The sequence below is a fragment of the Pavona decussata genome, unplaced genomic scaffold (assembly GCF_977016875.1).
Source record: "Pavona decussata unplaced genomic scaffold, jaPavDecu1.1 SCAFFOLD_84, whole genome shotgun sequence".
NCBI classification, from domain to species: domain Eukaryota; kingdom Metazoa; phylum Cnidaria; class Anthozoa; order Scleractinia; family Agariciidae; genus Pavona; species Pavona decussata.
The window spans coordinates 6,478,994-6,495,105 of NW_028145502.1; the positions used below are offsets into that span (position 1 = coordinate 6,478,994).

The 16,112-nt window shown below is 37.6% G+C and overlaps 2 protein-coding genes and 1 pseudogene across 3 annotated transcripts in view; 2 read left to right on the forward strand and 1 right to left on the reverse strand.

Annotated features, from left to right (window-relative positions):
- LOC146475649 (ras-like protein 1) overlaps positions 1–16,112 on the forward strand; it is a 491,817-nt pseudogene that overhangs the window by 351,921 nt on the left and 123,784 nt on the right. The gene's annotated exons all lie outside the window — the stretch shown is intronic.
- Positions 1–16,112, forward strand: part of LOC146475652 (uncharacterized) — a 417,346-nt gene that overhangs the window by 264,010 nt on the left and 137,224 nt on the right. The window lies entirely within an intron of this gene.
- LOC146475653 (CUB and sushi domain-containing protein 3-like) overlaps positions 1–16,112 on the reverse strand; it is a 101,653-nt gene that overhangs the window by 80,284 nt on the left and 5,257 nt on the right. The window contains exons 2-7 of the mRNA XM_085116066.1: positions 15,220–15,291; positions 14,250–14,321; positions 9,756–9,912; positions 9,642–9,654; positions 5,586–5,613; positions 5,095–5,270 (exon numbers count right to left, since the gene is read on the reverse strand). Coding sequence (XP_084972192.1) covers positions 5,095–5,270; positions 5,586–5,613; positions 9,642–9,654; positions 9,756–9,912; positions 14,250–14,321; positions 15,220–15,291 — 518 coding nt within the window. The remainder of the gene's footprint in view (positions 1–5,094; positions 5,271–5,585; positions 5,614–9,641; positions 9,655–9,755; positions 9,913–14,249; positions 14,322–15,219; positions 15,292–16,112) is intronic.

The window sequence follows — 16,112 nt, forward strand, 5'->3', positions numbered from 1 at the left end:
ACTAAACTGAATATATTTAACAATTTTTCCATGAGCGCGTGTTTGAGATAAGATGATAGGATATAATCATTTCATATCCAAAACGCGCGAGTGGAATAAATATTTTCTTAAAAAACAATCGATAGATTTTGCTAGATGTCGATGATTTTGCCTTGCAACAACAACCAGGAGATAAATTAAAGGTCGCTATTTTTCGGGCATGCTTTAATGGTTCATGGCCGCTATATCTGTCTCGATTTGAAACAACATATCCAAAGAAATTTTGTATTATTTTAACTTTTTTTCAAAGATCAATTATCTTAAGTGAATCACAGAATAGCTGGCATGAGCCCATTTTTAATCAGACTTGGCCATTTTAAATTATTTGGCACCATTCGGGTCCAAATAACATGTATACAATTGTGAATGTCTTTGAATATCTAAGTCGCCAAATTGCACGAGAGCGCTAAAATATTTACCTACAAACAATAAGCATAGAGGCATAAAAAGCTAGTAGAATGAAAGAGTCAAATCATGCTCTGTGATTGGCTTCCCGAGCGGTCAAGATGGAGCGATCTTGCCTGCTCGGGATAACCCGTTGCAGGTGAGCTCAGCATCGAAAGTTTAATCCACAAACAATGCAATATTTCCTTCCATTTTCTTGTTGTTCTGGGGCAACCGCTCACTAAAATGTTCTCAACATTTGCCTAGATAAAAGGAAGGGACATGAAATCTTCTTGGGGTAGGGTAAATTTTGTGACGTTGAATTTATGGTTTGCTCTGCAGTGTCAGATCTTAGAGAGGTTAATTTGGTAAAATTTTTTGTTTATTATTGTCTCCAGTCGAGTACTAAATTGATTAGTTCTCCCACTTTGCAAGGAATGTTTTTATATTCTAGCGTAGTGATAGGTGCGTTCAGTGTTCAGTGCAATTCAGAATAGTTGTGTTTCTTAAGTTCGCCGAAGCGCACGTTTTTAATTTACCTGCCTTTTGCTTGTAGTAAACAACAAAATTTTCTCAAAGTGGCTTCGAGACACACCGTGCGTTGTCTTTCGCTGTGCTTGTTTATTACCACGTGCACTGCACGATCCTCCGATTTCAAAAATTAACGATTTTTTCCATCCACTAATAAGCTCTAATGTCTCATTAGAACATGTTCACATCCACTCAGCCAATCAGTTCCCAGTATTTGTGTGCTCTTTATCAACACAAACTTTCTTAAATTATGTAAAGAGGCCGCGGCTTTTAAGGACAAGGAAAGTGTCAGATAAAGTGACCTACTCATTAGTATGCTCTATATAGAGCATACTAATGAGTGTATAGAGCACTGGTACGGGTATGGCTTGCCATCACCTCTCAGAACTTCCAATATGAATCTTGTAAGCCAGTAATTTACCTCTTTCACGGGGGTGGTGCCCAAATTAACTGGAACGGACCTATACTCATCTCTAAGGGTTTCAATTTGTGTGTTTCGGTATTCATTTCAGACTCGGCGATAGACGTTTATCGACCACACAGTACTTTGTCGCGTTGGAATTCTTTCTCTTTCTTTTTGATCAATTTCGTTCACTGTGGTAGGCTTTTGGAAACAGGCAGTTTTATCGAATTCATCCCCCAAGCACTCGGATATGTCTACGCTCTCAAAAGCAAGTAACTCTTGAGTGGCAAGGACGGCGTCAAGTTCCTCGAACTCTGCAAACTGGTTCATAGCCGGAGCAAATGAGCCATCAAAACAACAAAGAATAAACAAAGCTCCAAAGAAAGAAACATTACGGCGACATCCAAAAACAAACTAACAACGTGATTCCTACGTGTGAATGACAAAATTAAAAGACGATCACAAAAATAATCTTCATAAATTACAGTTTCTTCGCGGATGTGACCATGTTCTAAGAGGATTAGACAATGAACGCTAGTGTCCTGGGATATAGGATAGAGCGCCTCTCGCATTAGATAGAAGTGCCATTCGGGCTACGCCCTCGTGGCCTTCTATCTATGCTCGAGGCACTATATCTCATAGACCCCTCGCGTTCATTGTCTAACCCTTTCTTATACTTAAACGGCAACAATAGGGCAGTGAACAACATAACGACTAAACTGTTTCGTTTTCTCTTCTTATAGTGTTCCTCATAGCTAATTTGGAAAATTACATTACGTAATTCTAGAACGCTCCGAGCTTTGTTATGACACTTTGCTTGATCGGTCACCTCAATATATCAGTAATTTATTATCAATAATTATTTTATAAAATTTAGCGGTATATCGAGTGGTAGCAAATTGATAAAAACGCTATCCAGCCAGTGGCGATATTATTTTTACACAAACATGTGTGATATCATTTTTGTCCAATCAGCTTGCAGTATTTTCGCGCGCTGTCAAGCACTTGTGGCCCTCTAAGGGTTTTCCACCGTTTGGCTGTCGTTTTGTCTTTCGGGAGTTTTTGAGTTGGTCTTTTCGCGAGTTGAAGTTAAGTTTATTTTAAAATGGGGTCAACCACAAGCAGATTTGTCGAGATCACATATAAGAAACTGATCGAGTTCGTAGAAGAACAAGAAAATCCGAATACAAAGAGGAAAACTGCGTAGGAGTTGTGTGAGGGTAGTTGAGAGCAGCGATGAAAGCCAGGCCGGTAAGCTTAATAGAATAGTATGTTCAGATTTACTTGTTACTGTGAGCTAAATTTCTAACCATATTTAATATGCCATTAGTTTATACCAGAGACCTACCTGTTAATACGTTTTCTATTTATATCGATTTTATTTGTGGCCTTTTTGCTTAAGTCTTAATTTGTTTTGACATAACTCGGCCTGGTTTACGATTGATACAAATAAACGTCTGACTGTAAGCTTATGTACTCAATTTCAAAGCTTAGTTTTTGAAATAAAGAACAAAGCATATTTTGTTGTATTGTGAGGATCTTATATAATAAAAAGAAAATTACATGGTCGCTTGGAGATACGAAATTTCTCTTCTCATGTTGAAAAATATTTCACTCGTTTGCTGCGCTCACTCGTGAAATATTTTTCAACACTCGAAGAGAAATTTCGTATCTCCGCGCGGCCATGTAATATCCTCTATTTAAACAATTTGCCTATCAATTCCGCTCAAATGATGTAATTTTACGAGAATTCCCTCTTGAAAAAATGTAGCGATTATAATTTGGTAGTAGGTCTTTTGTCGCCGCGGCTCCCACACTGTAGAATGCTTTACCTCTTGCCATACAGAAACCTAGATCACTACATTGTTTTAAATCCTCAGTGAAAACTCATCTGTTTAGGTTAGCTTTTGATGCAAAGTTTAATTCTAATCTATCATACCTAGTTTAATTTCCATGCTGTAACGCGCCTTTGGTCATTATATGTTAAAAGGCGCAATACAAGTTGTTGATTAAAATTATTCAGTATTAAAATTCATTTGCTGATTTAAGCAGAAAAAAATAGCCTTGAAATGCGTGCTAGTTATTCGGGAAGCAAATGGTAAAAGAGGTTAATTTGCCATCGTTGTGACCTAACTGGCTCATCTTCAGTCCTCTTTTATGGCTTATAAGTATTTTTTGTATTGTTTTGTTTTGTTTTTTGTTTTTTTTTGTTTTTGGGTTTTCTAGATTAGAAGATAGGAGGAGTCTTTTCTTTATGAAACGTTATACGACGGAAAAGCTTGGGCACAACCTAGATCCCAAAACTAAGTTAAAACAAATGCAAATATAGCGATGAGAAAAAGAAAACTCAGTTTCTGTAGGGATTTAATACCTGTGTTGTTTTTTATTGGTCGGCGCATTAACCTCGCTGACATCTGCTGTAATGGTCTGCGAAAACTGTGCAAATCTTTGAAGGCCAGAAACTCAGGGCTTATTTAACTACAAGTATTCCCTCTATTCAAACGGATATAATAGGGTTGATATATTTTCCAAATTTGGCTGGCAAGATATCCGTTACATATTAATGCACCAAGCACCTAGCGCGTGAGACTCGTTGAAAAATATTCAATTATCAAACTTTACAATAGATTTTCTCAGTACCCAATGTGCATATCGAAAAAGCCTGAACGCTATGTTAGCCCGTTATCTCCTGAAGGATATAGTCTAGCTTGTTGCGATATCTGTATAATGTGGGAGCTGGTAATTAATGCAGTCAAAGCCCACACTGACAGTTTTGGGTTTCAATGCTTTGATCGCCAACAAAACCGAAACCTTTATTTTCAGATTTTACAGCTTAATAGCTTTGCATTAAATTATAGTTAACGTTTTTAGGGTTTCTATAAAAGCGGTCCGAGAAGGTTGGGAATAACCAGTTAACGATTGTCCTCGAAAGTTTACAGTTGCCCTTAAACCTTCGTTCTTCGGCCAACTGTGCATTTTTCGTACAATCTTTGCCTCGGACAATATCGTCCGTTATAATCCATCAAATATTTTGGCTCGCGTGCGATTGGTCTAAAAGCCTCACGTGACCGAATATACCCCAGCTAAAACTAGGAAATATCCGATGATGTTCCCCAAGTGTAGTTCCCCAATTTCAAAAAACTTCAAGGCGCGTCAAGTTTACAATTAAAATTAATGTCAAGATGGGGAACGGTTTGCTTTTGTAACAGAAGGAGAGATAAACCTGCTGGTCGATAAAGCAGTATCAGAAAACAGCATACGCTCTAAACGTTTTTGACGGTAAACTGCTCTTAAACGAAATTTTCAAATACTCAAGATCGTTGCTACATGTTGCGAAAAATATTTGAAGGATAATAACCACAATAGCCTCCATTTGGCTTTAAAAATATGCTCAGATATTTGTCCTTGAACATTATCTGCTCCTCGAAGCTCACAGTTTTCCTTGAGCTTCGCTCTCGGAAAACTGTTCGCTTCTCGGAACAGATTATGTCCGCAGACAAATATCTAAGCATATTTTCGTGCCAAATGGAGGCTATTGTTTATATATGGCAACCACCTGAGGGGTGTATTCGCTAAATAACCGCGCGCTTAATTTTGTACCACTTGATGATTTTTTTTTGGCCAATAGTAACACGTAGATTATAATCGGTGAATTATAATTTATCATAACAAACAATCCCTGAATAGCAAATTGACATTTTCTTTGGAAAATATTTCGTCCGACTCTTTCTACTTACCGGGAGAAACAAAGGAGAAATCTAACTTGTATCCTCTGCGCGTGAAAATGCCGTCTGAGTGAAAGGTTAGCACAGCATAGCGTCCAGTGAAACTGATATTCAATCCAGACTCCACCCCACAGTATGTGCCTACGGTATAGTTGTTATCATTGGCAATCCTCAAGTAGTCACCATACCTGCAAAAAAGAAAGACGTATTTGTTTAGTTCATTTATGATGAGATAACATAAACTTAAATAACATAAGCTAACACAAAGTGATAAGATAAGATGAGACAAAGTCACACGCATTATTATATGTTTTTTGAGTTAAAGGAGTACGGCCAATTACTAAGAAATAAGTGTACACATATACATTAATGTAGTGCAAACATTACAATAACTGACAGTTAAACTATATAATGACTAATCGGCAAGGTAACCGATAAAAATGCTAAAGTCATCCATGGCTTACTAATAAATGATACAAATACAACGACACAGACAAACAAACCTTATAAGCAGCTTACCTATCAATTTGTCTAGAAAAAAGGCAAAGGTTCTAAAACAACCCATAATCAGGCCAGCATGAAGTACAGACAGGCGCGAAGGGCAGAAATCAGATCACAGCAGTATACGGAAAGGGGGGTTCTACGTCCGGTGGATCACGGTGGATCATATGGATCCGTAACGGCGGTGACGTCATAGCTATGAATAGGTCAGTAGAGCCAACATAGTTACGTCATTGTAGGAAACAACGAATCTGGAAGGCTTGCCTCAACTTGTCTTGAATGGTATGGTACATGCGCACCTACATAATAAGCCGCTGTTTACTTTATAGGCACTAATATAATTGACCTGATTTTCTCGCAGTCGGTAAAAATATAGGTTGGAAGCGAGTTACAAAGGCTTCGCCGATGTTTTTGAAACTCCACACGAATCACTTAAGCCAATCATACCGTAAATTGGGATGTGTTTTTGTGGCTTTCAGATTAGAGACTAATGCTTTTGCGTAATCTTTTTTTTCACGGTCTGTTATCATTAATTGTGCAAGCATGCAATGATCCGAATCCAAAACTTAACTTTGCATACAAATTCTACTTCTAAACAAAAACAATAGACAGTTTAAGTTTATAGAAATAAGCCATTAAAACATCAATTAAAACACTCGAATGATAAATACTTGCTATTAAACAAGACACAATTTTTAAGAGGCCTGAAACACTACTTTATTGCCTTTAAATAGAGAATACAAAAAAAAAATTAAATCTATCTAACTACCTGAGATTTGAATGAATTAAAGTTACTTTCAACTCTATATCCGAATCGCCGAGTTTGTCTCCTTAGTTTATCATAATAACGCGGAGCTTACGTACTATTACATTTTTTGCTGACCTTGCATCCTCCTCTTTCTCATTTTTATTTTCTCTCCATCTCTCCCACGCTCATTTCTAGTTTCCCTCTCCCATTCATTTCACTTTTCCTCCTCGTCATTTCTCAGTTATCTCTTCTCGTCTTTTCTATTTTTGCTCCTGCGCATTTCTTTTATTTTCCCTCCTCCTCATTACATTTTTTTGCTCCTTTACACACCACAACCACCTACGCCGCCGCCACCACCACCGCCCACCACCACCACCACATTTCCTTAGTTTCACCACCACAATTCTATTGTTTTCCCTTCTCCTCTTCCTCTCCCTCCTCTAAAAAAACAGTAGAAATAATGAAGAAGAGGAGGAGAGAAAACAACACGATTGATGGTGGTGAAACAAAGGAAATGTGGTGGTGGGCAGAGGTGGTGGTGGTTGTAAAAGAGCGAAGATAAAAATGTAATGAGGAGGAGGGAAAATAAAAACAAATGTGCAGGAGAAAAAAAAAGGAGGAAAAGTGAAATGAATGGGAGAGGGAAAATAGAAGTGAGCGTGGGAGAGAAGGAGAGAAAATAAAAATGAGAAAGAGGAGAACGCAAGGTCAGCAAAAATGTAATAGCAAGCTCCATGTTATTATGATAAACTAAGGAGACAAACTCGGCGATTCGGATATAGAGTTGAAAGTAACTTTAATTCATTCAATTCTCCGGTAGTTAGATAATTTTAATTTTTTTGCATTTTCTATTTAAAAGCAATAAAGTAATTTTTAAGGCCTCTCAAAAAATGTGTCTTGTTTAATAGCAAGTATTTATCATTCGAGTGTTTTAATTGACATTTAAATGGCTTATTTCTATAAACTTAAGCTGTCTATTGTTTTTGTTTAGAAGTAGAATTTGTATGCAAAGTTAAGTTTTGGATTCCGATCATTGCATGCTTGCATAATTAATGGTAACGGACCGGGAAAAAAGAGATTACGCAAAAGCTTTACGCCCGGTTCATACGTCGAACTTTACATGAGCCGAACCTTATACCTATTAAGGTCGACCCAAATAATTAAGTTCGGCAGTTGATTCAGACGTCGAACCTAACTGAAGTCGAACTTAAAGCTTAAGTAAGAAAGTAGATTTTCGTGGTCAGCGGCTGTTGTTTTTTCTCAACAAGATTCAAAATGGCGGGAGAGATGAGTTCTGACATGGAAAAGCTTGTTTGGTAAAATGGAATTGGGGGTGGTCAATAGTTTATTTTAGTATTAGTTTTTATTGATATTTCTTATAATTCTTTATAGTTATTATATTTTTATATAAAATTTTTAAATTCATGTAAAGCGCTTTTGATCATTTTAATGTTAATAGGCGCTATATTAAATTCTTCTTCTTATTATTATTATTATCATTATCATTATCATCGTCATCATCATTATCATTATTATTATTATTATTATTATTATTATTATTATTATTATTATTAAAATAATGAAGACAGGCCAAACACGGCTCCTGTTGGTCGAGATAGGAAGAATATGACCTTCAATACTAATTTGCTCCTACGAGTACGTCTTTCAAAGATCTCCCTTTTCTGTACGAAAGTAGGGAAGGGTCTTTATAGATCTCTCTTAGCAGAGGCTGATTTTCTATCAAGTGCCATTTACTCATCTGAATGGTTTTAGGTTAGGCACAGAAGGGCGATATTCCGTAACAAACGGCAAAATGTTTTTGCGCGTTTTTTGTTTGTTTTGTAGTGCCGACATTCTTTCGCTGAAATTGACTTCTGAGAGAGTTTTATCTATAAGGTTATCGAGGTAACCTCTGTAGCGTAATCTCTGTTGGAATAGAGTAATGTTTTCTTCAAATGTTGTTTTAGAAGATTTTGTTCTGAGAAGTCTTGACGCTTCGCCTTTGATATAGCCTGTATTGGAAAGTTTCTGTCGGTTTAAAGTGGGTGTGCACTTCAAGAATAGATTCTTTTGTTTTTAAATCTTTCGCATCTCAGACAAGTATATTTAGTTGTTTCTAAACAAGAAGAACAAGCACATTCCTCTTTTCCCGCCATCTTGTTCAGAATGAAGTCCTTCGCGCATGCCAAGCCGATGGAACGCGCAGACCTCTGGGATAGATATGATTTATATAATTTATACGTAACGTATGCATTTGGTTCGGCACATGTAAAGTTCGACGTATGAATTGAAGTCCAACTTTCGCCGTTCTATTCGACTGGCACAGTCGACTGGCACAGTCGAAAAGAACGGCGGGTCGACCCAAATACAAATCTGTCGATCCTAACTGATTCATACACCAATCTTTACATGAGCCGAACCAAATCATTAGGTTCGGCTCGTGTAAAGTTCGACGTATGAACCGGGCCTTAGTCTCTAATCTGAAAGCCACAAAAACACATCCCAATTTACGGTATGATTGGCTTGAGTGATTCGTGTGGAGTTTCTAAAACATCGGCGAAGCCTTTGTAACTCGCTTCCAACCTATATTTTCACCAACTGCGAGAAAATCAGGTCAATTATATTAGTGCCTATAAAGTAAACAACGGCTTATTATCTAGGTGCGCATGTACCATACCATTCAAGACAAGTTTGGGCAAGCCTTCCAGATTCGTTGTTTCCTACAATGACGTAACTATGTTGGCTCTACTGACCTATTCATAGCTATGACGTCACCGCCGTTACGGATCCATATGATCCACCGTGATCCACCGGACGTAGAACCCCCATTTCGTATACTACTGATCACATACATGCAAAACTAGTTTATCACATGTCTGTCATGACAATAAATGACAAGGCAGTCTAGTTATTGATTTGATTCTTAGCCGCAGATCAAAACAACAACAACAACAATAAAAAGGAAATAAAATAAAAATAAACAAAGAAACAGGTGAATGAGTCTAGAGATTCATTTTTTGCATAGCGATATCTAAATCTGCGTTATTATGTAAAGTTAATTGAGTTTTTCCGTTTTCCAGCATGTTTATAATTGATTGTATTTTTTTCCCGTTATGTTCTCGTGCTTGTCTGGTCCCGCCTTGACTAGTTTTGTGGCAATTTGCGGGACAAGCCCCTTATATCAACTAAATTTGTAAACAAATTGTTGCTGTTGTTGTTAGATAAAAATAGCTACTTGTAGAGTAATGAGACTAACAAGTAACTTTGTTCTTTGAAATGGTTCAATAACTTTTTTTCGAGTAGTGTTTACCTTTCTTCAACCACTGCAAATATAGACAAAACAAAGAGACAATCACAACTACCATTATTATGCAATGGAGGTTATGTAATGTATACTCTAAACACTAATTCGATAGTTTTGTACCTGCAAGTATAATAGCCAAACAGGTGGAAATGGGAAAAGTAAATCCTCATGGCCAGCCCGGGTGGAATTTGTACCCGAGAAACACAGTCCATGTTGTTTGGATAGTTGTTTGGATATCTTGGACTTTTCAGTATGTTGTTGACAACGGCACCACATCCTGTAAGTAAGTAAAGTAAGTAATTTATTTAGTGTCGTTCTTATTTAGTGGCGTTCTTATTCCTGATCAAAGAGTTTCCACGTAGATGGGAGCTTAAATGCAAGGTTGAGGATGTTTCAAAATTTTAAGAAAGTGTCAGAACAAACTTTACTGCCTCATTTTCGAAATGCTTTTTACCAAAGAACTAAAACCAACACTAAACAAAGAGGGTGATTCCATCCGCGCGAAATTATTTGTCAAGATCAGTTCTTAGCAAGCCTCATTATTGTTTTAATGTTTCAGAGTTTAATGTCCAGTTTTACTTTGTAAATACTTATCATTGACACATTTTATCACATTTTAGCGTTCATAACATTCTTACCGATTTTAACTGTTTGTAATATATTTATGCTAAGCCTAGTATTTTACTCTCACTTGAAAATGACCTAGGAGAAGTCGAAACGTCGAGATTTTTTAGCGTTTACTCTTCAAACAAAATAATTTTATTTTTAAATGACCATTATAGAAAGGTTAAAAGGAAAAGAAAACCTGAGTGAAAGAACATAAAAAGACGTTTTAATTAAAAAATTATTACTCTCCTTTTCAGTACATTCCAAAAAACATGCACAATAAGGACAATTTCTAGATGTTAAACTCTGCAAAAATCAGCACAAAAGGCATAAATTGATTAGTGTATAGCTTTGTACGGTGTAACTGCTTTATTAATAGCTCAGCTTTGTGGCATGTTTCTTGTTCTTTACTATAATTATAAATCAGAAATAGTGCGTTTTACAGAGAAACAATTGTTTTAGTACGGTTCTTTTTTTTTTTTTTTGCACCTAAGGACTACGAGTCAAACATAAGTAAATAATATTTTGATTTCCTTCTATTTAACAATAAAGTGTTCCGAACTCCCAATTTTTTCTCCAAAACAAATTTCCATACTTTGGTGAGTATCTCTACGTAAAGAAAAATGTTTCGGTTAAATCCTCGCCTTTTTATCCCCCTTAAAGTTCAATACCGAATTGTTCACGACCGCGTAAAGGGGATCTGGGAAAAATCAAGTTGTGACGTCAAATCGAGAACGACGCTTAAGCGATTTTCAGTCAGTTATCTTTATTGTCGAACTTTCAAAGCTTTCTGTTGCAAAATTCGTTCCATTCGGGCTCCATAGCCATCAGAATCGTACCGAAATTTACAATGTCATTCACGTCATCGCATTTGGAGACGGGCTTTGACTCAGGCAACTCAGAAATCAGTTTAAAAGCTGGATACGAAATGGAACCCGATCAGGATTTATCCCCTTTATCACCACAGAGATAACCCAAACCTCGAGTGCGTATAGCGATGACGAAGCTGTTGCTTATGCTGACGACCCACTGGCGGACAAGAAAAGGACAGCGAGATACCAATGGGAAGTGAAGGCCGTATTCTAAAGGACCGATTACAGGACAATGTAGAACTCAGGGAATGTCAAGATTGCCGATTGTTTACTTTAATTCCACGCGTCATTTTGTCGTGCTTATTGATATATTCCATGTATTAGCATGCTTTCTTTACACGCCAAGGCGTTTGTATTTCTTAAACCATTTATCCGCTTACATAACGTTACTGTACTTCAGATTCAAGTGTAGAAATTGTGTAGTCGTTTGGTTACAAAAATGTGCGAACGTTGTTGCTAGCGCTGTTGTGAACGGTAAGATTGTCGATCACTTGAGGGTCGTCCTGCTATCACAGAAGTATAAATTGCTTGGAAAGCGGTGATTCTGAAGCTGTCTCGCTCTAACCCGTTCTTTACACTCTGGACAACGATTGGCAGGTCGCTGAGACGTCGCACCACTAAATTATAAACCTTACTCGCTCTTTACACCCTGACTGCCATTATGGCGAGCCACCGAGACTTCGAGCTACTAAATTGTTAACTCTACAAGTTCTTTACACGCGACTGGCCAGCCGCCTCACTGAGTTATATACCTCTCGAAATGTGTCTCTCTATTGTTTATTTGCTCCGAGTCTTCATCCTTTGATCCTTAATCCTTTGTGCATGTGTAATTACATACAAAATCGTCGGTTACAAAATACTTCGAGCATATTACTGAACTCTTCGATGACTCCCATCGAGCACGCTTCTTTCTAACAAAGTCGACCCATCTTTTTCTTCGTTTCTTCGCCTCTGGACGCTCATCGCCTTAAGAAGGTATCGTGCAGTACGCTTTGCCTTCCTGCAAATTCCTAGCCTTACTACAACTTCTGCAACTAACTGCAATCAGGAGTCGAACTTACTATTACTAGTTCAGATGCTCTACCACTGAGCTACAGGAGACTGGTGGAAGCTAAAGCCATTAAACTAGGTTTATGGGACAAACATCCTGCATACTACTAGAATTGGAATGTCAATGAGTGGCATATACGCAATGAAAGGAAATGTGAAGCCTGAGAGCATCTGAACTAGTGGTTGGAAGGTCTTAGGTCTTACTCCTGATAGGAACACTTGGAATTTCTTTTTCTAAGTTTGCCTGTGTTATTACTGAATAACACACCACACTCATTTGTTCACCAGGCAGTGTAGAGCATTCCAACTAGTAAACGTAAGGTCTTAGGTTCGACTTCTGATAGGAGCACTCGGAATATCTTTTTCCGAGTTTGCCTTTGTCACTACTGAGCAGTACATCATGCTCACTTGTTCACCAGGCTTAAAAAAAAAATTACATCACGTTTCCTTTCATAACTTCAGACAGCGCGACAGCGCGATGCTGCTAGTGAGTTCATACGAGTCAGTAAATGACTGTTTAACCGCGCGGTGCGGTTCCAGTCGATACCCACAATTTGACCCTTGCTCACCATAGAGTCTCCAGTAGCTCAGTAGTTAGAGCATCCGACTAGATCACGGAGGGTCGTGGGTTCAAATCCCATCTGGGACTCGGATTTTTTTCCCGAGTCATCGTTTCTCCATTATTCACATTTGATAACTTCACAAAAGCACCGAAATTGAGCAAAAACCAATCAGAACCATTAATTAAAGAAACACTGATTTTACCTAGAAACAACAGTTATATTAAAAAATTTTTTTTTACTTTATTTTGAAAAGGAATTTTTCATTTTGTGAAGAAAACTGCCTGTCAAAATTTGGTTGCCATGACAACATCAAAGTCAATGAATACAAACGACCACATAAAACTTGTTTCAGTTAAATTTCTGAAAACGACCTTAAGTTTCAAGGAGTTTGCGCAAATATTAAAAAAGTTATGCAGGTTCAAAGTCGCCGTGGACAGAATCCCTCCTACTAATCTACATATGGTTAATCTAACTATATAAAAGAAACAAGTGAAGCATGTGTGGTGTTCTCGTGTTCTAAAAGTGACGTCGGCAACCGCTAGACCCATGCTCCTTAAAACTCGGTCGTGAACTAAAATGGTGGTGATTTTAGGTGATTTTCCGTATTTTAACATGGCACAAAATAGCGAAGATTTCGCCAAGTCAAACAAAAAAAAATTCCACAGAGATGCCTACCAAATTATGCGGATTTTTGAGGGAGAAAAAATGAAAGAGGAGGGGTTTAGGTGCACTTAAATTGAGTGAGCTCAGCATATTGTTAGAATCAATGGAGGCTGCCTGAAGTAGACTTTTTGTCTACAGGTAAAGAAATATTACACATTACTTCCATGTGTTTTATTTCAGCAATTCATTCGGAAACCTCGTTTAATGTTAAATATTGCAAAGAGAATCTGGCTTGAAAGTATTTAAGCAACACTCCTTAAATTAATATCCTCTGTTGACATAAGATGTTATCAAAGTTTTACAAAAAATGCGTGTACTTGGCTAGCAGAATCAATTTTTAGAAGTGACAATCGAATGCTGATTACCGTAACCAAATACAATAACATACCAGCTTTTGGAAACTTATTTCTTCACCAAGTTTACAAAAAAATCCACTCAATACCATGCGTCGATTAAAACCCTTTGCTCTGCAGACATGAAGGCGTTGGAAGATGAAATTTTCACTAATTTTATGAACAATGTATATTTAGAGAAGAAAGAGAAATGCAGTCATCTAATAGTCAATGTAGTAGTAAGAAGATAGTGAATGGTGGTTTTTGTGTTGTCGATGGGTTTGTCCAAGGAGGAGTTGTAGTGTGTTCTTTTAAGGAGTGTGTTATAAACTAAATTAATAAACACCTCGGTGGACCAGTTTTTAACTGAATTGGTGCATTTTTAAACTGACCGGTAATGGTAAGCTCCCTCATTTTCAATTCGTTATCGTCGCACAATTTTGTACGCAGCAGTTGTCACAAGTGTAACGTAAGATTAAAAACCTAATTCTAGTAATATATACTTCAAACATACAAGTCGTATCTTACCTGGTGCTTGACTCGGTGTCAGGGACGCTGAACTGTTTGAGGTCGGTAGGTTTGTCGACGGAGTCAAAGTGGCTATTAAGAATCAATTTAAAAAGGAATTAAATAGAGACAACTTGTAAGCTAGTTTGTCAAGGTGGTGAACAGTAACGACACTTTTATTGGGGATCTGCCCTGAAACGCTGAGTTGTGATTGCTGAGTTATCCTGCAACTATATCTACCTAATGTAACAGTGCTGTATTAACAATGATGGGCGAATAAAACTCCGGTTCTTGGGTCGGGAAAAAGGGAACTTCCAAACTGATCCATGTTGCCTGTCAGAAAATCGCCTGATATTTAATTGCAGATTGTCGCGCAATTTGAATGTTGCAGTTGTTGACAGGTATAAATGTTTTATAATCCTCAGTATCAGGAACAATCAGGGGCGATCAGTCAAAGGTTGGATAATTATTTCCCATACATGTATCCAAAAGGGCCTCTCAATAACCAGTGAATTTTTTTAAATATTTTTCCAATAGTTCCGATTATTTTGAAAGGGGAACGAACACTCTCTGCAAATTTGTTGAAGTTCTTCAAACATTTGTGAAGTTAGACTCTTTTACCGGACCCTGTTCGCAAAATGAGCCCACGCTTATCCCCGAAGAAATAGAACAATGCCAAGGTCACGCGTTCAACCGTCAATGTAGTAGTAAGAAGATAGTGAATGGTGGTCTTTGCGTTGTCTGTTGGTTTGTCCAAGGAGGCATTGTAATGTTTCTCGTTAAGAAATGTGTTTTAAACTACATTAATTAAGGCCTAAGTGAACCTGCTTTTCACCGAAATGCGGGCACATTTTTAAACTGAACTGTAATGGTTAGCTTCCTTAAATCTTCATTTACTCATCGTCGCGCAGTTTGTATGTGAAATTGTAACTTACATTTTGAAAACTCAAATCGGTAATATATACTTCAAAAAATACAAGTCATATATTACCTGTTGCTGGACTCGGTGTCGGGGACGCTGGTTTGTTGGTGGTTGGTGGATTTGTCCACGGAGTCACAGTAGCTGTTAAGAAACAATTTAGAAAGACAATAAACAGAGGCATCTTTTAAACCAGTTTGTCAAGGTGGTGTACTTCCAGCCTTATCCATGATACCTGTCAGGTCAGAAAACCGCCTGTATTCAATTGCGGATTAACAGAAACTTTCTGAGAATCTGTTGAAGACTTCCAAACATTTGTGACCCGAGGGAGCGACTGTAAATTTCTGCACTTTCTTTGTTTTAACTTAAAAATTAAAGGCAAATATTCAAAAAACCCGCCCGAAAAAATTTCAGTATGGATATTACCATGGCTACAGTTTTACTGAAGTAAGAATTTCTCTTTCAATCAGCGCACAATTTGTACGTCATCCGTTTACTCTCTCCAACAAAATGTTTGTACGCGATAAAAAACTAAATTTGATTTTGAGCCGACATTACGGCTTATAATGACGGCCAGTTGGGAGAAAATATATTCCGTATTGGGCGGAGTCACGAATCTTAGATGCCGTGAAAAGTTAAAAATTTAAAATAAGCTAAGCGGTGAAGAACAGTGTAAAAAATATTGAGTCTGTCATTCGGCGCTTGCGCTAGCTACAACAAGAATAGCAAGACTACAGATTCAGGCGCGAACTGTCCGCCGACTCGCCCATTTAGAAAATGATTTGGTGTTAACGGAACATCATCTTCAGGACTCGTTGACTGATAAGTTAGCGGTCGCGATTTTATCAGGGCTTCTGTAGCAGTGAAGGCTGTTATCAGCTTATCGTTCGTTACAGCAGCGTTCCCTAAATCTCATATATAGCTCGTTTGGACGCTTTCATCATAGACCAGTGTGCACTGCCAAA